Source organism: Equus asinus, chromosome 11 (assembly GCF_041296235.1).
Source record: "Equus asinus isolate D_3611 breed Donkey chromosome 11, EquAss-T2T_v2, whole genome shotgun sequence".
Taxonomy (NCBI): domain Eukaryota; kingdom Metazoa; phylum Chordata; class Mammalia; order Perissodactyla; family Equidae; genus Equus; species Equus asinus.
The window spans coordinates 31,090,889-31,114,183 of NC_091800.1; the positions used below are offsets into that span (position 1 = coordinate 31,090,889).

At 43.2% G+C, this 23,295-nt stretch overlaps 1 protein-coding gene across 13 annotated transcripts in view; it reads left to right on the forward strand.

The window, feature by feature from the left end:
- ENOX1 (ecto-NOX disulfide-thiol exchanger 1) overlaps positions 1 to 23,295 on the forward strand; it is a 533,277-nt gene that overhangs the window by 500,150 nt on the left and 9,832 nt on the right. For all 13 annotated transcript variants that reach the window (XM_070480830.1, XM_070480828.1, XM_070480825.1 and 10 more), the window contains 2 exons: positions 10,955 to 11,057; positions 21,863 to 21,948. In XM_070480830.1, coding sequence (XP_070336931.1) covers positions 10,955 to 11,057; positions 21,863 to 21,948 — 189 coding nt within the window. The remainder of the gene's footprint in view (positions 1 to 10,954; positions 11,058 to 21,862; positions 21,949 to 23,295) is intronic.

Sequence of the window (23,295 nt, forward strand, 5' to 3'; positions counted from 1 at the left end):
CCAAATTGCTGATTCTGTCCTCCATATTATCAACCCTACTGTTCAGAGAGTCCAGATTTTTCTTAATCTCCTCCATTGTGTTGTTCATCTCCAGTATTTCTAATTGGTTCTTCTTTATAGTGTCAAGCTCTTTTGTGACATAGCTCCTGAACTCATTGAGTTGTCTATCTGAATTATCTTTTAGGTCGTTGAGTTTTTTCATAATGGCAGTTTTGAAATCATCATCATTTAGATTATAGATTTCATTGTCTTTGGGATTGTTTTCTGGGTGCTGATCATTTTCCTTCTGTTCTGGAGATTTAATATATTTTTTCATACTTCTTGATGGCGTGGGTTTGTGCCTCTGCATAGAGATAGAGTTTAGTCGCTGCTTCCACTTGTTGCGACTGGTGTGTGTGGTGGGGCAGCTGTTTAGATGCCCCAACCAGGAACCCTGTCAGCTGTTACTGACTGGGCCTGGACCCCTCCTCGTAGTCACAGTGGTCCTGTGGGGTCCCTCGTCGCTTGTGGGGGCAATCGCAAGGGGGCCTCAGGCTGCTGGTGCCTACTGCTGCAGTCTACCTAGACGCACTCCCTCCTTGTGGTCTGCAGCAGTGTTGTGGGCTTTCCCATCAGCCAGGAGCAGGATCACCTATAATCTCCGATTTGTCCCTAACAGAGCCCACCATATCACACTTGTCCACTATAAGTCCCAGCAGAGCTATGGGTATCTTCTGCAGTCTGTCGTTAGCTCACCTAGCTGTGCTGCTTTTGCCCCAGGGCCTTCCCGCCTTGCGATTGCCAGTCGGGACCTCTCCACTAGTGCTGTGCAGAGGCTTTCACTGAGGCTGCTGTAAGAACCTGGAGTTCCCCCCTGGGCTATGTAGCTGTTTCACCGGAGCTCTACCCTGCCCCACTTCACTCTCACAGGATCTCTGGGAGCCCCTTGCCTCGTCTGGGACACGGCCAGAGTCTGTGGGCCTGGCGGTGGCTTGTAAGCTGCTGCCTTGTGGGGAATTCTGCTCTAGGGACCTTCCTGGTGTTCCGAATGCTGTGCAGGGCCTCCCTGCCAATGGTGAGCAGAGGCCCTCCCTGCTGGGGGGTGCGGGACCCTGAAGCGACCCCCCGGGCCACAGAGCCAGGTGTCGGAACTCCACCCAGTCCCCAAGCGTGTCCATGGGAAGTCCGGGCACCCCCTGCACCGACCCGTGCGCAGGAGACCGTGAGCCCAGCAGCAGCTTGCAGCCTGGAGCCGCCCCGGGGGATCTTCCCACCAGGAGCTTCCCTTTGTCCTGGATTCTGGTTGTGGCCTCCCTGCTAATGGCGAGCAGAGGCTTTCCCTGCCAGGGACATGCGGGAACCTGGAGCCTTCCCCCACGCCACAGAGCCAGGCGCTGGAGCTCCAACCGTGTCCCCAAGCACGTCTACGGGAAGTCCAGGTGCCCCCTGCACCGAGCCATGTGCCAGAGACCATGAGCCCAGTGGCAGGTTGCAGTCTGGAGCTGCCCCGGGGGATCCGCCCACCGGGAGCTTCCCTTTTTCCTGGATTCTGGGCGTGGGCTCCCTGCTAATGGCAAGCAGAGGCTTTTCCTGCCAGGGAAATGCAGGACCCCAGAGCCTTCCCACATGCTACAGAGCCAGGCGCTGGAGCTCCAACCGTGTCCCCAAGCACATCTACAGGAAGTCCAGGCACCCCCTGCACCGAGCCGTGCGCCTGAGACTGTGAGCTCAGCGGCAGTTTGTGGTCTGGAGCCACCCCAGGGGATCTGCCCACCGGGAGCTTCCCTTTGTCCTGGATTCTGGGCGTGGCCTCCCTGCTAATGGCGAGCAGAGGCTTTCCCTGCCGGGGAGGTGCGGGACCCCAAAGCCTTCCCCCACGCCGCAGAGCCAGGCGCTGGAGCTCCAACCGTGTCCTCAAGCATGTCTACAGGAAGCCGAGTGCCCCCTGCACTGAGCCGTGCACCGGAGACCGTGAGCTCAGTGGCAGCTTGCGGTCTGGTGCCGTGCCCGGCCCGCCAGGAGCTTCTCTTTGTTCTGGCTTCTGGGAAGGGCCTCCCTGCTAATGGCGAGCAGAGGCCTTCCCTGCCGGTGGGTGCAGGACCCTGGGGATTTCCCCCTGGGCTTAGGTGTGATCACGGGGTCTTGGGTAGGGGTGTTGTCACCTGTTTCCACTGTCGCTCCGCTGGTGAGTGCACACTCCTGCCCTTGGTGTGTGGCGATGCTATGGGGGAGTCCGCTGGAAGAGAGCCTCCTGCAGGAACTAGGCTGTCCGGGGGTCGGGGGTCAGGGGTCAGAGAGTTTTCACCTATTTCCACCTCCTCCCGGGGGGAAGTTCGTCCACCTTCCAATGTGTAGTAGCACGAGACTTTTAAGCATCTTGAGATGCTATCTGGATATCCTTTGTTAATCGGTGAATGTCCAATTAGTTGTAGATTCGACGGGGGAGAGACAAAGAAGACCTCTCACTCTGCCATCTTGGTCCTGCCCCCCTCATCCATTTGCTTTTTGACTGTTTTTCTCCCTCTGCTTCCTCTTGCCTTTCTAATTCTTATTGGCATTGAAATCCCGGATAAGTATCCATTGTGTGTACCGAGTTGGCTGCCTTATTCTGAAGGGAAGCTTCAAGTCAGGGAGAAGGGCACAAAATTCCATGGAATTTTGGAGCAGGAAGACACTGTAGAGGTCATCTGCTTCAAATCCCTCTTTGCACAAACAGAAACAATGGAACAGGGTACACAGCATTGGTGGCAATTAGAACCAGTCTTCTGTGTCCAAATCCATCATTTTTTCACTATTCCAGGCCACTGTTTATGGGCCATTCCTTTATTTATCAGCCACTAGGCACCTGCTTTGTGATAGTCACTGACTCATAAAGGAAAGTATAAGAAATATCTCCACTCTCCTTCTCCCCTGACTACAGTTCTAATCTTAGGAAGAATAGCTTGAAGGTTATTGGAGACCGGCATATCACCTGATGGATTGCTTTTGGTACTTTGACAAAAATGTGAGCAAAGGATATTGAAGTAGCTGATTGGTGTCTTGACTGTGGTCTGCAGGGACTCTGATTTCATGAAGTATGATGTTTAAGAGGAGGGCATAGGAGCAAACAGCAAAACCAGGCCATGGAATAAGGAAAGCAGAGAAGGAATGAGAACCTTATGGTGTAGTGTTGGCAAAGTGGGAGGTGACATGGTGAATCTTTACCATGCAGATCATGACAATTGTCCCACTCACCTTATACTAATACCTATAGAGGCCACCAGCTCTTGGAGGGCCACAGGGAGAGTCACATGGTAGCAATCTCCCTATTTAGTGTGTGTGGTAGAGGGGATGTCACTCAGTATGTTATTCAATGAAGTAGTCAACTACTGGCTGTGCTTACATATAGTTCTTCAAAATGACATCTGTGTGTCATTGGCTTCTTTTCCGATAATAAGGATAGCAGTCTAATAACATTGCCACAGAACATTTGGAAAATAGAAAATATACACAACTTGAAAACTACCACTTTTGCATACAGATTTTATATAATTGAAGTCAAGGTCTCACACAGAATTCTTGCATGGCTTCAGTGACCTAAGTGTGTATTATGCACCTGTTCTGTATCCAGTCAGTCCTGAAAACAATAAAGGAGAATGATGATGCACAATATATCCCTATAACTTTATAGTTTTCAGAAGCACCGTCTCACATATGGCATTTGGTCTTCACAGCAACCTTGGGGATAAGCGTAAGTTATTATCCATGTTTTTACATAGAGAAAGCTCACAGATGCTCAGCATCAAGTTATCCAGCACAGAAATAATGGTGACCGAATCAGAACACAGGTTCCACTCGGCTGTGCTGCCTAACTTGCTCAGATATGGTGACTGCCCTAAAGAAATGGACGGTTTTGTTGAAGACACAAACACAGGTGAAAGTCAGTTCTTTGCAAAGGTATAAGTGATCAACTGCCACATAAGTGACATAGGAAATGTGTTTAGATAAGGAAAACTTACACAAGTGGCCTGGAATAAATGCCTCTGAGAGATATGGGACTTGTGCTGTGTGTAAAAATGTAAGTAGGAAGTGGTGGAGAAAAGGGAGGAGGGGCTTCCTAAGACCATAACTGGACATAACATATAAAGAGCATAGGCTGTTTTGGTCAGATTGAACCTGAAATGCCAGGCTCAGTCTGGCATTTTCCTGTGGGTTATCAGAAAGCATCTGAGTTTTAAATTGGAGATTGACAAGATGAAGTGGCATTTTAGAAGAGTGATCTGGTGGTACTATGTAAGGTGGATTGAAGAGGAAGACACCAGAGGCAGAGACAAAGCAGGAGCCTCTTGCAGTGGTCAAAGTAAGAAACTAGGAGAACTGATAGTAGAACACCGTGGTGGCAGGGGATATGGGGGGGGGGGGGCAAGAGAGACACCTCACAGAGATGTGATAGAATTTGGATCTAGAGAAGTCTGAAAAGCACTTAGAGATCAAGAGAGGATGAATCAAAGACAAGATGAAGGTTTCAAGCCCCTGCAAGTGGAAGAATGATGGTGCTACTAATAGAAACAGAAAAGTCAGAAGACGGTGAAATCTGACAGGTGAGATGAATTGGATTTTATATATAGAATTATAAAATTTTAAAGAACCACATCAGGCAAGACTGGGGTTCTGACATTTTTTTAAATAAGGAAATTTCTTTAAATGAGGCTTTCCTTAGAAGACTTGTAGTATAAAACAGGAAGAAGTGGTAAGGAAGCAGGAATTCTAGAGATCTGCTCCTTGGACCTTCCATGTCACTGGAGAGCTGATGGGGTTCCATGGAGGAGTATTCAGAGGTAATTGACCCTACCCCATGCCCTAATTCTTAGACAAGTGGTCTGAGGCTTTCAGATGTTAAGTGACTTGCCCAAGGTCAACCCATTGTGTTATTGGAAGAGGCAAGGCTAAAACTCAAGTATGTAGTGTCTCTTCTACCACCTCATGGTCGCCTCTCATTTTGAATTTGAACTGGTCAGTGGTAAGTGCAAGCAGACAAGCCCCGTGGTTTGAAGTCAAAGAGTTAAGTGTAATGATGGTTGAACCCAGGAGAATGAAAGAACTCTGATAGAAGAGGATAGAGAAGAAAAACTGGTAACAGAACTTTGGCAAGTACCAAAGTTAAGAGTATAAAAGGAGGAAGAAAGTAACCTTCTCCACGGGTACTGGACCAGCAGAGGGAATGAAAAAGTGAGTGAAGACTTAACAAAAAATTAGGAGGAAAAAAACCAGGACCTCTTATGTAACAGAAGCAAGTGAGGTAGATGGTTTAAGAGGGGCTGATATCAGTGATGTCAAATATCACATGGTAAGAGGACTGAGAAAATACAGAAGTCACTGAAAACGTTTCAAAGGATAGCTTCATGAGGATATTGATGAGAAAGCTGAGATTTTAGGTGGTGAGGCAGCAGACACAGTGGGTATACACCACATACTCAAGAAGCTTTGCAGTAGAACGAAAATAGCACTAAAGTCAAGGAGGGCACGGGAATGATGAAATGAAAGGAATAACAAAAGAATTTTATAAAGCTGGGGAAGCCATATACTTGGTTCTTAGGGGCTTGGGTGGGTGGCAGAGAACAAAAACAAAGCATAGTTCTAGCTCAGTAAATTATTGAAAATAGCTTTCCTAAATGGATAAATTACTTTGATCATTTCTCAAAGTAAATGATAAGGACTCTGAGAGGGGAAATTTCTGCCTTTTAATAGCTAACTCTTTAAGAAGTCTTTTAAAAAGTACATGAGATCTAGTTTCCAGTTATTGAAAACATCTTCTTCCAGCCCTTTGATGATTCCTTCTAAGTGTCAGAGAAATTAGAGTTAAAAGGTAGACTGAGAAAAGATTGGTTAGATAATCTTGTTCGTTCTCCTGCCAAGTACGGAAGTGTTACCAATTGTGCATTTTCTAGTGTGGAGCACTTTGACCGTGTCAACTGAAAGGTGTTCTTGCCACTTCCCTTGGAATACCATTTCATAATCCTAACAATCTCACTGTGCGCAAACTCTTGATCTCCATCCTAATATTTCCTTCCCACTGTATGCTTTGTACACCATTAACAATTTGTCCTTAGTAACCTCCCTCATCTCCCCATCCCATCCGCTCTTATCCACATCCAGTTTGCAATCTCTAGGCATCTGAAACACCTTTTCCAGAACATCTAGTAGACACACAATTGGTCAGGTCATATTAAATCTATCATGGTAAAGCATTTTAATGTAGTAAAAGATAGCATCTTCGTCATTTTATATTTCTAATGACATCAGTTTCCCATTCTAATAAGGTTCCTTTCATTTTCCAGAGATTTGGGGTGGGAAGGAGTAATAAGGACAGTGACGTTTTTAAGAAAGGGGCAGAGCCTTTCTAACTTATGAGCCAATGTTTCAGTAAAATGTGTCCCCCAATCACTAAATAGATAAGTTGGAACATCCTAGGTAGAGAATAAGAAACTTTTAAGCTAGGACTTAGACTTGAACTGTGTTTTTTCCAGAGTTAGAGATGAAAGCAGAAACTGGGCATGTCCTCTGATATCTTTGAAAATGTGCACCCTTATTGTTTAACATTATGGTCAATTTGTCCCTACTGTGATGGGTTGTTCTCAGAGAAGATTTTGGCAACTGTCCATTTGAAGTTTTATCGTGTGCTACCAGACAGCTGTCCTGGGTTCACCAGATTTATCCGCATGGATCTCATAACCTGATCATCCCCCCATAGAAGTGCCCAGATAGAAGTCTGCACATGCAGTGGGCTATGTTACAGAAGAGGAGCACTGAGCTTGAGGAATCCACCTCTTTTATATCAAGCAGTAAACAAGCCTTTTCTTTGTCCCAGAAGGAGACATCAAGGTTGCTTGCCTGTAAAAAGAGCTGTCAGGGCATTGTTTCTAAGTTCAAAAACCTGTGCATCCTATTTTCCCCCAAATATCTAGACAAGATGTCATAGAAACATTAAGTTCAACATTTCCAAAATTGAATGCATCATCTTCTCCCATACTTACTTCTTTCTCTGTTTTCCTATTCACTGAGGAACCTACTCATTCTCAACATTTTCCTCATCCACAAGGTCATCAGAATTTTTTAGTTCTACCTCTTAAATCTCTCTTAGGCTTTGCACTCTGCACACCACTGACTTGGTTTTGACCCTCATCCTGAAAAGTTAAAAAACAGACTATTACAGTAGGCTTCAACCTGGCATCCTGCCTCCAGTTTCACTTGCCTCCAAACCAGTATCCTAAAGTACAGAATTGTTCATGTAACTCCTCTGCTGACCACTCTTCATAGTTAAGCCTTCCAGACAAAATCCAAATTCCTTATCATCATCTACCTACTTCTCCAGCTTCATTCACTGACATTTCCTATAAGCTTTCTTACAGACCTTTTATAAGAATTGCTCACTGGCCCCTGGATTGCTTCTTGTCACTTTGGACTCAGTATCCTTAAAAACTTTGCATTCCTTGGCATAGAGTAGGCATATAATATATGTATGTGGCATAAATATTTATTGGGTGGCTGAAAGTAAAAGCAAGCTTAATTTACATGCAAGGAGGGTTTGGTTTGGGGAATTATTTAGTCCCACATTCTCTCTGTCTATTCCCTTCACCTTAACCAGTTATGATGATGGAGCTCTTTTGACAAACATTAGATAATAATTTATATTTGTACGCAGTAAGTGAAAACATGGAAAGAAGGGAGAGATGTTATTTATATCTACTTTGTACTTTGTAGACTAGCCCAAACTCGCAGCTATCAATAATTGTAATTCTCTTGTTCAACTGAATAGCCCGATTATAAATATAGACAAATCAAATTAACTTTATTTTTCAAGGAACCCATGATACATGAGTCATTATAACACCCTTCCTCTTTTTTTAATGCTGGAAAAAAGATAAAAGCCCAGCACATCAAGTGGCTATATAAAATCACGATCCTGTCTTCTAGCCCTTAATATACAACCATATTAATTTTAAATTTTGTCTCTGGCAAAATGTATGACATCAGCATTCACCCATATCATTAATTCTGTGACTTTGTCAGCAAGAGTCTGAGCTTGTATATCATGCCCCAGGCAGGCTTAGGTTCCAGAGCGCTTAGTCATAGTAACTCTTTTGAGTGGTCACAAGTTGGTGCACTTCACTAAAGGATGTTATAGACCCAAGTCTCAAGTTAATATGCTTGGACACACCTATGAGTATAATGAAAATGATATTTCCCCTTTAGGAGATTCTTGAGGCCAACTTAGTACGATATGCAAGCACTCCTTGGAACCTGCCTGATCAGCTTCATTAGGTCCTGTACCACTTCCCAACATAATTCTCCATCCTGGAGGAGTCAGAAAAGCAGCTCCATCTCCATCCTGGACAGAACTCGCAGTAGCACCCAAAGGCTGAAGCATCTGCCAAGCCTCAGGTTTCTGTCAGGCCCAGGCCTGCTGGACTGTTGTGAGAGCCTTGGAGAGAGGTGTCTCCACTCCACGGTCGCTGACGATGACCATGTAGGAGTACATCATTTGTGGTCAGCAGAGCACAGGCTACAATATTGAATCTCAAGAAATATTTCCACAGAAAAGTAGTCCTAGGATTCTTTCTTATCTTTCCATCCTCATTTGCCCAACCCTAAAACATTATCAAAGCACCGCTTACTGGCAGGCTACATCTGGCTCCTCGTAGATGTTCATTCAGTAGCAGTTGTTGGGGTCTGCTCAAAGTCCCCTCTCTTCATGACTCCAGCTTTGAATATGGGGACAGGTGTCTAACAGCATTCTCGAGTGGTCTCAATCTATTCTGCCCTTGCCATTTATTGCTGACTCCTGACATGCTGCCTGCCCTCTATGGTCCATTTCCCTAACTAAACCTGGATCCTCAACTGTGTGATGGCCCCAGGACACCACTCAGTTTTGGCAATTAATGTGGACCTGTTGTCTGCCAAACCCTTCTCAGTAATTTCATTTGGTCCCAATTATCATCCCGGCTCTGAACAGATCACCCTTTATTGGAGATACTGTTTCTACTGACCTCAGGGGTTCATTATTTGTATTCTTAAATGATGCAATCATCATCCTAGTTAATGTTTTTCCATCTTCCTTCTTCCTAAACTTCTGTTGGGAGACTTTTACAGAGCCTCAGCCTGTACTCTGCTTAGCAATCTTACTCTCCCAGGCATAGAAGCCTAGCACCATGTCCCTGTGGGACCTGTATGTCCTTAGGGCACACCACTAACAGAACTCAGCAAGCTCCTTGTCCCCACTAGCCCAGAGAGATGCAGCATCCACACAGCCTTCTCTGCTCCAATTGAGACACAGCCTAATCAGAAAACACCGTATGTTATTTCATCACAGAAGGACTTCCTATTCCTTTCCCTGTAGCTCCCCTTTATAAAATGTTCTAATCTCATCTAATAAACCTTTGGGTTTATTCTGTCTTAAAGTTCTTCATTGTGTTTCCACTGGGGCTTGTTCCCAAGATCCCTTTTTGAAGTAGAAGAGCGTTTCTCATCTCTAGTGACCGTTTATGTCCAGCTGGCTCCAGACTTGCCCTGGACCATTCCCTAAACCCTCTCTGACCCCAGTCCTCATGGGCAGACTCCTACCATCAGCCCCAGGCCGTAGTTGGTACCCTCTGATCTGGTTCCCATCTTTACCTTACCCATCCTCTCTTGGTCTCCATCACTCAGTCTTCAGCAGGTAAGTCTGGCCTTTAGAGGAGCCTCTAAAACGCTCACCAAATACCACCAAGTGCATGTCTCAGGAGGGTCTTCTTTCCTGGCAATTTCTAATTCCCTCAGATTTACAAATCAGTAGCTCATAGATTAAATTAAGCTTGTGGATCTATTTTGATTGGCATGCACTGAGGTTTTGGATTTTTTTTCTGTCTTTTTTTTATTTGAATGCCTTCAGATGGGGTTTGTGCTCTTTTCATGCCCAACATGCTCCCAGTGCTTTCCTATATGGTTTTATCTGGCCAATTTTGTTAATTTATATTAACTAGCTAAATATCTATCCTATAACCAGTTCCAGGCCTGGTAACACCTGCCAAACCATTTGCTCAGACCATCTAAGTTCTCCTTTGTCCTTCCCTATCTGTCCTCTGTCATCCTGGCAGATTCCCCATCATCAAATCAAAACAGTGTCCTTAACCCTTTGCTCAATATGCTAGTCCTCTGAAGCTTATCTTTCCATGAGAAAATTCCCTCCAAGACTCAATTACCGTAATGATTCTACTATCCCATATATGCAGGTCTCTGACCATTACATTTGATTTTCTATTAAATCATTCTCCAGTTTGAGTGCTAATATCAAGTCTGGGAGAATATGAGTTAAATATTTTTCTCTGTTTTTAAATAAAAAAGACCATAGACAGAACTAAAAATAGTCCAGCCTCAATGTTTCATGCGCTATTGGCTTGTTGTACAAGTCTTCATTTTTAGTTTCCAAAGAAAAGAATTTCCCAACCTTTGCTTTATCTACCTTTTGCAGTTGTGTATAAAGACTATGCTTACTCAACTTAAACACTCCTAACAACAATTGTATCTCACCTTCGCAATGGGCCCTGTTTCCCCGCACACTCAAACAAGTTACTAGCCTAGTATTATAAATCAGTCTGTATGTGCTTTTCAAGAGAATTTTTCATATTTGAAATAAAACATGTTAAAGTAGCTACAGTCAAATACAGTTTTTGCTAACAGGATTTAATCAAAACATGGACAAAAACCTAAGATAATTGGCACCAAATGTGCCACTTTTGGAGAGCGTTACTCGGTTTGCTCAGAGTGGTAGCTAGGAGCTTAAGTTCTAGAATTACTTTTCTACTGTTGGGCAAATAGATCAATTACTTATAAAAGTTGATCTTCAGTTATAAATGAAGTGATGTCCTGTTTTATAGAATTTAAAAGACCTGGTGGCTTTTATTGAAATTCACAGAATCTACATAAACACCTCTATGGTTTTTGTTTTTTAACTTTATAGGAAATCAATGTGTTGACAGTTGCATTGGTCAACCAAGACCGAGAGAACAATATTGAGAAAAGAAGCCAAGGCTTAAAATCAGAGAAAGAAGCTCTGCTAATCGGTAAGGAAATTCTGTTTTCCTCATCTGTTCTCTTAAATAATTCTCAGGTAATTTACTTAAATAATATTTAAGTAATTCACCTTCAACGTGTTAACAATTTAAACAGCTTTGCCTTCTATCAGAAGTGAGATTAACTCTGTCAAGATTGTATTATGTACATTTCAAATTAGGGTTGTACAAACCAATGAGGGTTTTGCTCTTCTATATCCATGTATATTAGTTAGCTGTTGATCATAAATCTGAGTACTAGAAGACAGATTAATTTGCATCTCACATGTTACAAATCTGATTTCAAAATCTGGACTCATCAATTCCAAGTGGAGGCCACATTGAATCCAACCCAAACGTTCCAAACCAAGCCAGATCCCCAGGCTCAAGAGAGACCACATCCTGAGGTCAGCCCAAGGCCAGACCTACAATGCTGATGATATAAGGGCATCCAGACTACCACTGCTGGGCTACTCTAGGACAGTCTAATCCAGGCTTCCCTGCCCAAGTTTGGATCCATTTACCCAAGTTAAATAAAACAAGCTGGCCGCTAAGCAAAGGGAAAGTAGAAGGAAGGACGTTGCTGTTCATTTCAAAAAAATCACTTGGCCCACAAAATACATCTAGGGTGGCTTTTTCTGTATCTGGACCAGAGGTGACGCTCTAAATGTTCCCTTTTGATCATCCTCATGAGCAGATTCAGAAGTAGTACTTATTCTCACAAGGAAGAGTTCTTGATGAGGACGTGTTAGTAATGTGCCTGGAACCCTACCTTAGGAGCCTGTATGTTTAAGGCTGTTTCCGGATTCCTCAAACTCAGAGAAGGAGAAACCACCATCTTCACTCTGTGATGCACAGCATTAGTTCAAGCTGCGCCTTGGCACTGACCCTAGACTGGGGTTCCAAGTTTAGACTGGCTCCTCTGTGGCATGGTTAAGAGTGAAGAATGAGGCCACTGTACATGTGAGACACATTGTTCTGTAGTTCATCATCTGGCAGAAGTAGCACCTGGCTGCATTTTCTAAATACTGCATGTACTCACCTCAAAATGACAGGTACACCAGGGCCCGCAGAAGCTGGCACAGGAGGAATTAAATTCAAAAGATAGTCCAAACTTCATCCATCATATATAGATTTTTCAACTACAGGGTTATTGAATATGACATCAACTTAGAGATACTCCAAGGAAAACCAATTATTTTTTTCTCTCTGATGATATACAGCCGTAATCACATGCTATGCACAAGTTTCATAAGACATGCTGATGGGCTCTCAGTTCCAGGAACCCAAAATGAACCCATATGTAGTTGGCAACTGGATTTTTCTTCTATTGCAAAATGTGTCAAACTCTGACAACTGTTTCTCTTTCTCTCAGTGTGACAAAGTTGTTATTTTCCCCATGATGCTTTTAGTGTGTGAACAAAGCATGCAACAATCCACAGCAGACTCTCTCTCTTTGTTTGTCTGAATAATACAGACCACTTAAAGGTTAAAAAGTGGGAATAGGTCTCCATTTTCTTTATTCTATTTCCTGCCTCTCACTACAGATTGCTTCTCCTTGTACGTTCTACTTGAAGAACACAGTTCATTTACAATGTCTTCTAAGTAGTTACTATATATGTACATACATATATACACACACACATATATACACGCATATATATATATACACACATAAATTTTTTTAATCAGCTACCTAAAAATTTAAAAAATGGTGTGCTTTACACACCGAGGTTAACAGAAGTAGAAAGGAAGGTTACATTTATAACATGTCACTTCTGCTGAGGTCTTCAGTATTAGAAAAAAATTTTTTAATTGGTAAATTCAAGTGTGTTAGAAAGAAAAAAATTTGATAACTCAGGATCTTCAATAAAAAGTAGGCACAAACAACTCTAAATTTTCCAGGACTTTCCCCCTTACTTTTGGTCTTTTGAACTGGTCTACCTATGTTAGCTTTTGAAGTTCAGGGTCGAGCAAAAGAGAAACAGCATGTGATACTCATTTTAAATCAATTTATATAAATGTTTAGGTAGAAAGGAGGCTGGAGATTTAAGTTGTTGATTAAAATAAACTTAGTCATTTAATTTTTCCCTTCATTTCTCCATTTCCTCTCTACCTCAGTATTCCATTTTACTCTAGTTAATGAAGTTTGATTACAGATGACTTCTTGCCCAAACCCTCTCCCCAAATCTCTAGGCATTTACACTCTTTTGTTGTCAAAGAGAGAGTAATCATCCAAAAGAATGCCAAGGTAGGGAAGAGTTTCCAAGACTGGCAAAATGGATCCTGCCAAAGGATGCAATTGCCCCCTGCCATTTAACACGAACCTCTGCTGGTTGAGTTGAGCCATTCATACTTTGTAGATACCTGAGTGTTGGGACCATGAAGACCTCTCCTGCAGCTTCTGGAATCTAGAGAAGGACTGTGATAGGGACAGAATATGGGTCCAAAACTGCTCGGGACCAGGCTAGAGAGAGAAAGGAGTTTCTGGTGCTGGGGCTACACTTTTCCGAAGAATACTTGTAGGCACAATGATTCTGGGAGTCCCCTGGACTTCTGGGTATATCTGGAGGGGTCAGGAATACTCTTTGAAGTTTCCCTGGAATCTTCCCTTGGAATAATTAAGCCTATATAGAGGATAGAATGGGCCAGCTCTAAGTCAGTCTAGAAGGCCAGGAGCACAGCAGAAAAATCTCCCTTGAATTAAAAATACTTATTGGCAAAATCTCCATCACATCTGGGTGCCTACTGTATATACTATGTGCGAATATTTCAGATAACTTGACACCCTCGTGGAACACACAAATGTTATATAAAAAATGTATAGTGGCACAAATCTTGATTGCCTGGAAGAGAAGGCAGGGGGTTGAGAAATAAGCTATTCAAATGGATTCCATCTACAGAGAACATAAAACTGAAGCTAGAACTTCCTAAACAATGAGGAATCCTAGTTGTTTGTGATTATTTATGACACTAATTTATCTGGGCAAAAGTAAATATTCTTTCTAGACATTCTCATGACCATTTTAAGAAATTGGAGTCTTTAAGGCACATAAGTTAGGTATATATTATAGAAGATCAGTGGGATTTCATTGATAACATTGTTGGAGCTTTGAAGATTTGGATCCTGAGTCCCTTGGGAGTTTAATCATTCTGCCAAACTTTCTGCTTGACAATTAATGGGCACTGAGTGCCATGTTCCAATTCAACTAAAGAAGATAGGCCCTTAGAAAGCACTTCATTATTGTGATTTCTGGATTATTTATTTTGCAATCAATCATTGTGAAGACAGGTTGACATATAATTGGACCTAAAAAAATTACATTTTGATGGGGACATTGCAGGATAGCATTTTACATCTCACAACTCTATAGTAACCGCACATTAGGCCAGCTTGACATTGCCTAGTGTCTATGCCAGAACTCCTGGTTCATTTCACATATGGCCTACATGTTGGATCTGGCATGCATTGAACTTGTGTGGGATAGAATGAGTCAATACTTTTGATTTAGGACCAAAACTTTGGAGCTGTGTTTGCCTGGAAACCACTGGCTATTGTTATGAAGGAGAACGGATCAAAATTTTTTTATTCATAGACATATAGCTCTGAGGAGATATTGACAGTATAACTCTGGGTCTGTATCACTCCATCTTCTCTTGCTTTTTAATTAATTCTACTCAATAGATTTCCAGTCTCAGCAGCCCTGATTGGCACCTTGTCAATGCTAGTCATCATTGTAAACCCTTCTAGGTAGAGTCAAAACCTTCTCAACCACTCTGTTTATGAAGTAGCTGTTCCTCAACACTTCCCCAGACCCCCGAGAACTGCCCTCAAATTCTCAATGATCAGGCAAACTTCTTTACGTATCATCCTGACTCCTCTGCAGCTCAGGACATACATACTATGGGTAACCAAGATCCTTCTTTATATCAGGCTCTCCCCCTACCACCACCACCACCATTTCCATCATTGTCACCATTTCACACATCTGCACACAACCTGTCTATGTCCAAATTAGAATGTTCCCCCTAATAGGTGGGTATTAGGAAGCAGATGAATAGAATGTAGAAAAATACACTTAAAGAAGGTTGAGTAGTGATTTTTGGTCTTTTCAGTGAATAGAGTTGAGGCTATATGTAGGCTGCACCCGAGAAAAGTAATTTGAAGAGTGTTTTCTTCTCTGGAAGCTACTGACCATAAAGAATGAATCATTGACCTAAATCTTGTTTCCTAGAACGAATGTCTATATCAATAAATCAACAAATGTTTGTCAAGAGCCTGCAATAAAAATTACCAGCCTTCAGTGTAGAAAAGAATCATCTGGGCAGCCTGTTTAAAAGGCAGAATCCCTACATGGAGATTCTGTTTATTGTAAAACTAACATCTGAGGTGATATCAGAGCCAGCACTTCTGGGACCATGTTTTGAGAACTACTGTCCTGCCATCTGCCAAGAGCTGTGTTAGCTGATGGTGGTGATAAGGTGATCTCTTCCCCCAAGAAGTTCATAGACTAGAGAAAGAAAGTGGTTAATGACAATGAAATGTGGTTCGTAGTAAAATCAGAAACACAGAGCAGGGGCTATGTGTGCTACAGATTCCTGGTTGTAGGAAAGGACAGTTGAGCGAGTCCTAAAGGATGCATAGGGTTTCTCCAGATAGATAAGGGAGCCGTCAAGGACATTTCAGATACAAGGAACTATTTACTGAAAGGCCCAAATACAGTCTCAGAGATTTAGATAAAATAAGACCGGTAGACAGATTGTAACAACAACAACAAAAAACCTAACCATACAAGTTACGTATTACACTCCCCAAATAAGTGGAACAAACTGCTTTCTGGAAAATGAAAGCTTTTTAGAATCCCAAGGCACTGAGAAGTATCCGACTAAACCACAACTGTTTGATCAGTCTTCTGCCATCCACTCATGGTCCTGCCTCTCTCTGCTTCCTCTGAATGCTTTATCGCTCTGCAGCTGCCCAGAGACAACTGTCCCCTCATGGCTTATTGGGAAACCCAGATTTCACATAGTATCCTCCTGGCTAGCTCTCTAGTTCAGTGTCCGTGGAGCCTTCATATGGGCTGTAACATGAAGCAGGAATATTTAAGACTGGCTTATGATCAGGCTTCTGTCGGTTTCCAGCAAGATATGACTGTGTCTAGAGAGACAGCTGTTCCTCTGCAGAGCTGAGGTTCCTGGAGATCCCTGGGGTGCCCCCCTGCCCCAGTGAGCTGATAGAGCCCGGGGTTTCCTGAAATTTCCCGGGAGACTGGCAACCAGTGCGGACATAAGGAAAGCAATTCTCAGCCAGAATTTACAAGTTGACACAGAGACTTTGGAATAAAACTCCAAGTAGCCTGAAGATAGGAGAGTGCATTCTGGTGGGATTCCATTTCTCACTCAACTCAAAGAGAATAAAGCACTCCCCAAACTGAATGTACAAATTGATATTTTGTTCTCATCAGGTAACCAACCAGCTTTTTAAAATAGGAGTCCATATGAGAAAAAGATGGGAGTAGGGTGTATGGCCCTGTGACAAACCACAGTACCTGATGATCTTTAAACAGCCCTGAGCAGGGCAGGCTCACGCAGAATATTTGTGGATGGAGGCATTTGATACACTGGGCATATCGCTTAACCCCTGTGTATCTCATTCCTCATGTTGTATAAAGTTAGGAGGTTGATTAGAGGGTCTTTTTCAACTCAACACTCTGTAATCTATGAGGACTGTAATGAAAGCTGCATCGCCCTTAGGCAGTGATCTCAGATGTAAGTAGAGGGTCATACCTTCAACATAGAAACATGAACTCTACTATCTTATACCTTTAAAGCAGCTTCAGGTCGTGTGTAGACACTTCTAATTGGTCTCCCATTTCTATTTTGTCTGTTTACCACACAGGAGCTTGAATGATAAGTTTAAAACATAATTCAGATCATATCATGCCCCTGCTTAGATCCCTTCTGTTGGTTTCCTACTATATGTAGAATTTAATCCAAACCCCTTACTCTGGCATACAAGGCCCTTCTTGATCTGGCTTCCCACCTACCTCCAAACACATTGTACCACTCTCCAGCCAGGTTTGTTCCTTCTGGCTCATTTCCACCTCAGGCCCTTTGCACTTTCTGTTGCCTGTACCTGGAGTGATCTTCCCCTGGGCTCTGTGTTGCTGGCTCCTTCTCATCTGACTCTCAGGAAAATTTGCCTTCGCTCAACCTCCGGATATAGTGTCCCTCCACCAAGTTTGAGGTTACCCCACCACCACCGTTCTATCTATTACCTGCTTTGTTTTCTTCACTCTGCTTACCACTGTCTGAAACAATGTTTCGTTTCTTTCTAATCTTCTTGTTTATCATCTGTGTTGCTCACTTAGACTATAAATTCCCCAAGAGTAGGAACCTTGTCTGTCTGCCGCAATGCTGTTTCCCTAGCACCTTGGCACCTAATTGCTGCTAAGGAAATGTTTAAATAAGAGTGAATGAAGCAGTAAAAATCTAGCACTATCCAGCTAATTTAAATGCTCCTCCTATGGTCTTAGTGAGCTCTAAAAATGAGAATAAACTAGACAATTTTGATGGGAAAGCTCAAAAAGCCTTTACGTGCCTGATTAAATGGGCCTTCCTAATGAAGGATTTGCCACAGGTTGTACAGAGCTGGATTGTATATCTTTCTAGTCGTTTTTAAGGCCCTGAGATGTGCAAAAAGTTCAAGAGTACTGACAGCCTTCTCTACTCCTTTTTTATTTTCTTAAATTAGCTGCTTGTGGTTGTATTTTCCACTGTTGGGAAACCCGTTCTTAAATATGAAGACGTCTGCTTCTCTATGGAAATGGCCAAGACCAACTGTTACTTCCATCCCTATGCAGATCCACCAGCTCAGTAATGGCTGAGTTCTCCACCCTCAGGTCCTGGTGTCACTTTTACCAAACCTTTAGTTCCCTCCCAGGAACCATAAAATAGTCTCCATTTTCTGGGTTTGTAGAATTTTTCACTAGATTTTGAGTTGCAGCTATCCTATTTTCCTTTCTCAGGAAGTATCCCAGTTCCTTTAAAGGAGCTGCAAAGAGGCTTTATTTTTTTACATAAAGAGGTTTATTTAGGAAGCTCCCCGCTAAATGAATCTGATCCAAAACTCGGGCCTAGAAACTACATTTTCTCCGGTGGCGTGACTGATGCCTCTGTGATGCTACTGGGATGGGCAGCGGCAGGAGTGGGGACTGTGAGAGGAGCTGTACTTGGAAGGAGGATGACTAATATTTCCCGTTTGTGCTGTATGTCTAGCAATACCGAATAACATGGTTGCCATCCATGGGAAAAGCTTGGGAAACCTTTATTTAACTGCCTGCCTTGGCCCCACATGAATGTAGCGTCAATTGCTAAACTTTTATAAAGAAAAGCTAATGGCTTGTTAATATCAGCTACCACCTAGATGGTTCTGATTACTGTCCTAAGGAAAATTACCCATGGGTGGGTCAGGATTTCTTTGTTTTTTTAAGGTATGCTTTTTTTTTTTTGGTAAGGAAGATTGGCTCTGAGCTAAGATCTGTTGCCAATCTTCCCCTTTTTTTCCTCTTCAAAGCCCCAGTACATAGTTGTATATCTTAGTTGTATGTCCTTCTAGTTCTTCTCTGTGGGACACCACCTCAGCATGGCTTGATGAGCAGTTTCTAGGTCAGCTTTCAGGATCTGAACCGGTGAACCCCAGGCCGCTGAAGCAGAGCACGTGAACTTAACCACTAGGCCACCAGGCTGGTGCCTGGGTCAGGATTTCTAATCTGATTTTAGAAATATATATAGAAATCATATGAGCATTTGCCACTTAGTTTTATGAGCAAAATAGTTTCGATAAACATTATCCATACCCAGAACATCCAAGTTACTCTGTGCTTCTTAATCCATAACAGGATGAGTTAAGGGCAGGAATCACCAGTGAATAATGCCTCAAAGTTTGCTGATTTTTGGAAGAGTAGTACATCATCGATTAGTACTGGTAGCAATGTTTAAGGTTCTTATTTATCCCCATTTATCAATAATAGAACAATAGAATTTTTAAAGAAATATACTGGCTGTTCTCAGTACTAGAGGATAAATTCATTCAACGTACGTTTATAGTAAATGCATACAATATTTCCAATACTGAACCAGAACATATAAAGACTGTCTAAGGGCAGAGTTCCTTGGGGGTGTAGACCTCAGATTGGGACTGAGGGACAGTAAATAGCGAAGGAGCAAGTCCATGTACACAGAGGGAGGCCAACATCACGGAGGCAACAAAAGCAGCACTCCAGCTCCTCCCATTTCTGGTATCCCTAAATTGCCTCCTTCAGCACTTCGTCTCCTAGGCCAAGAGTTATCAGCCTCTCCTTCACAACACCTCCGCTCCCATCCTTTTCTGACTCATTCTTTTCATTCTACTGAAGACATTTATCTTCACATCACACTCCCATGGGCATTCATAGGAGAGGCTGTGGGTTCTCCAGGAGATATTAAGTCTGTCCAGTGGGGAGATGAATATGACAAATGTTTTTATCTGGCTGCTGGGGCCCTTGGGGTAGTTTACTGGTAAGACTGCTCAAGCCCCTCTACCTTCTGAGATGCCCCCTTGCCCCATGGGAAACTCACACATCCTTGTCACCCTAAAGGCTGCAGTGCCACACAGCTCCCCATATCAGCCCTGCCATCCCCTCTGTGCTCAGGCCAGTGCAAAGCCGGATCAGTCTGCTACCTGAGCAGATGTCCAACCCAGGAGAGCACTGCTGCTTCCCCCTCTTGCAGCAGCCCTCCAGGCTCTGTGAGCCACTTTCTTCAAGCACCCCCTCCCCTCCCTGGGAAAGCCTGTGTGGGAGAAGGAAAAGCCTCTCCCTAGGAACACCCTCGCCTTCTCACAAAGCCGGGGTTGACTACTCCTTCTCCCTTTCCTGTCCTCCTCCTTAAAGGGCGTGGCGACTGCCTACCGATTGTTCAAGGCTGTCTGTAGAAACCTTCACGTGGACGTAGTACCCCTGTCCTCAGCCTAGGACAGCAGGGAAAGCCCCACCCGCAATCCTGAAACAGAGGCAATTCCCCCAAGAATTCTGCTCCTCTCTCCCACTTCAGAAGTGCAAATGAAAGTGTTATTTTTTAAACACTTCTGTTCTAATTTTTTTAAGTAAATCATTCATGAGCTTCTGTATTTTAACTCTTATTAGTAACATAATTACTTAGAACGCCACCTCACCAGATTTGAGAATTTCTTTCCCTGAGAGCAGGGAAGTAGCTGCCAGGTCTATAAAATTAAACGATATATTAACAAATAAGGTGGTATAGGAGGGAGAAAAAACAATTCCACTTAAGTATATTAAAAATGGCTATTTGCCACTGAAAGATATTACAACTACCATCATTATGGTCTATCATCGCCATTATTTCATGAAAGAAGGACATTGTAGTAAAAAAGGGAGAACATAAACTCAGAATAAAATGGTAATTCTTTATATCTCAAGAAAAACAGGTTAATCTCTGAAAACTGAGGTTTTAGCTTTATGGAGAAATGTAAGGAATTGTTTCTATCTTCCTCATTTCACTGTAAACCAATAAAAACCTCATGAAAGCAGAGTTCTGAGGACAGGTCTTTGAGAGTGCTTATCGAGAGTCTTCAGTTCTGTGTCCTCAGCTCAAGGATAAACTGGGAGCTTTCCTTCAGAAACTGATCCCACTCATCCCAGAGCCTCCCAACCATCCCACAGGAGAGGAGGGGGCCGTGGGGCCTCTCCCAGATCAGTCCAAGGGCCCCCTGCAATTCACAGGACGACGTCGTGCGAGAAGGATGTGCTCAGCTAGTGCCAGCCCTGACTGCCATTCATGCAAGTGGGTGTCTGCCCTTTGACCTTTGTCTCTCAGGCTCCAAAGCTTCACAATAAACAGCACGAGAGGGGTTATCCTCTGATGTAATTCATCTTGAAGCCTGTTTAAAAGAGAACCAAAATATATGTCAGTGTGAACACAGTTTCTTAACAAACAGCAGCATACAGTCTGTGGAATCAACATCCTCATTTTCACTATTTCGATTTGGATATAGGAGCGGGGAGGGTAGGAAGCTAATGCCTTTCCTTCAGCCCTGACGCCTGCATCCAGCTTTTCATTTGTCAGTACCTTGTTGACAGTTGATTTTCACAATGGAAAAGCCTTCTGATTTATAATCAGACTCCAGCCAAACCCTCCATTCCCAGACCTTCTAAGATGATCTTGTAAATTACAGCAGGGAGAACGAGAGGGCAAGCTGGCTCCCTTTAAACAACAGCAACAACCACGGGAGATAGGGAATGTTTCCAGAAGGATTTGTGCTTCCTTCAGTGGAGTTAGGAGAAATGTGGATTAAATACTTTTCATAACCAGCAGCTGTAATTATCAGAGAAATTTGAGGCAGTGTGACTTCTCACACAGCTGTATGAGCCGTTTTCATACCGCGAAGTCCACTGAGAAAAAGAAGAGAGGGAATTTTATCCTTCCAATAACTACAATTTTGTATTGGTAAATCAAGCATAAAATTGGTAGTTGAAATGCTTCCAGGAGTCTTTGTTTAGAAATACCTTTATCCATCTATATTTTGTCTGAGTCTAGCTTTTCTAACTACTGTCATTCCAGGAGATGGAGTGTTCTGTGTGCCATGTTACTATTACTGTCCCCAAAACATGCTGCTATTGAATGCTTGCTGAGTGCTCTTAGAAATGGCAAGACCATAACTTAGCCTGACAAAACCGTCTTTGGGGTTAGATGACATTATTTGACTGAGACTCTTATTTGCCTCTCAGTAACGTCCACTGTTTGTCTTTTTAATTCAGGCATCATATCAACGTTTCTTCACGTCCATCCTTTTGGAGCCAATATAGAGTATCTCTGGTCATACATGCAGCAGCTGGACTCCAAGGTAAATGTCTTTTCTGGAGCGGCCTTGCATTGCTGAAATTGAGCGTGCCGATCGCTGGCTGCAGGCGCACCCTGCGGCAGCTGCGTGAGGGACATAATCGGTCCTCCTCCTTCATAGGAACCTCGGTTTTCGGCAGATCGTTGTCTTCTTTCCACTCACTTTTGTCTTTGTAGAAAGAAAAGCAGTTATCTAAAATGACAACGACCTTCAGCAGATGCCAAATTACTTTGAAAAGCGTATGAGGGACTTCAAATTGCAGGTTGGCTCGAAAGTTCCCAAAACAAGGGAGAAATCAGGTCAGGATGGCTAATGGGGCATTATCCTTAGAGCTATTCTCACAGGATTCTGTGTTAAGAACTCCACACAATAGAGGAAAAATCACCCCAAATAACATAGAGATCCTATATGACTCTCAAGAAAACTGTATTAATGGTTGTTTTTCAGCATTGTTCTCTAAGTGGAAGAAATGACTGCAGAGTTCTTCTCAGCTGTGCTCCTCAGGGTCATCCTCCAAGTTGGCACATCACTCCTCATTTCTCTGAGGCTCAGTCTTTCTCATCTGCAAATTAGCTATACTCCTAGCCCTTTGCAGTGTTTGTGTGCCCAAGGAGAAGGGAGAAAAAGAGCTCAATTTATGTATTGAATCCTAGTGAACAAGGGGGGCCCCTGTCGAAATAAAGTGATGTCATTAACCAGTACTGCCTGGGGAAGCTGGAAGGGGATGGACACAGAAGCAAAACAGAGAAGCTAAGCCTGTCCTTGAGTAGCTGGCTAAATGTCCTGCTGGGGAGGAAAATGGGAATAAGAAGCTCTTCCACCGAGCACAGCACAGTGCGTGGAATTTGTAGGACGAGGCCCACAGCCCGCAGTTGTATGAGCTGAATACACATAGGTCATTTTCAATTTTCAATGGTCAGGATCAATGAAACTACTATACCGTGCTCTTATTTTAATTCAAATAATTCAAATAAGATCATGATCTTACCAAATCATGATCCCACAACTGCTTGCCCTTTCTAATGGGTCTTATACTTCCCCTTTGAGACAAGTCATCCGGAACAAAATTATTCTTCAGTCATGGAGATTCATGCCCTTTCGTTCCCACACAGCTGGTGATCAGGTAGACCAAAGCAGAGAAAGGGAATGAGGAGACGGTAAGACTTGTGAAGTTCGGAATCATGTTATTGTCTTCTTTGTGGCCTCCCCTCACGTGGACAGGGAGGTAACAGAAAATGCTCACGTTAACGCAGACGAAATGAGAAGGACAAGCTATACAATGTCACTTTGTGGAAATAAAGCTTTGAAGGGCTTCTTGGTCTTTTTTCCGTCACCAATATCATTCTTCCT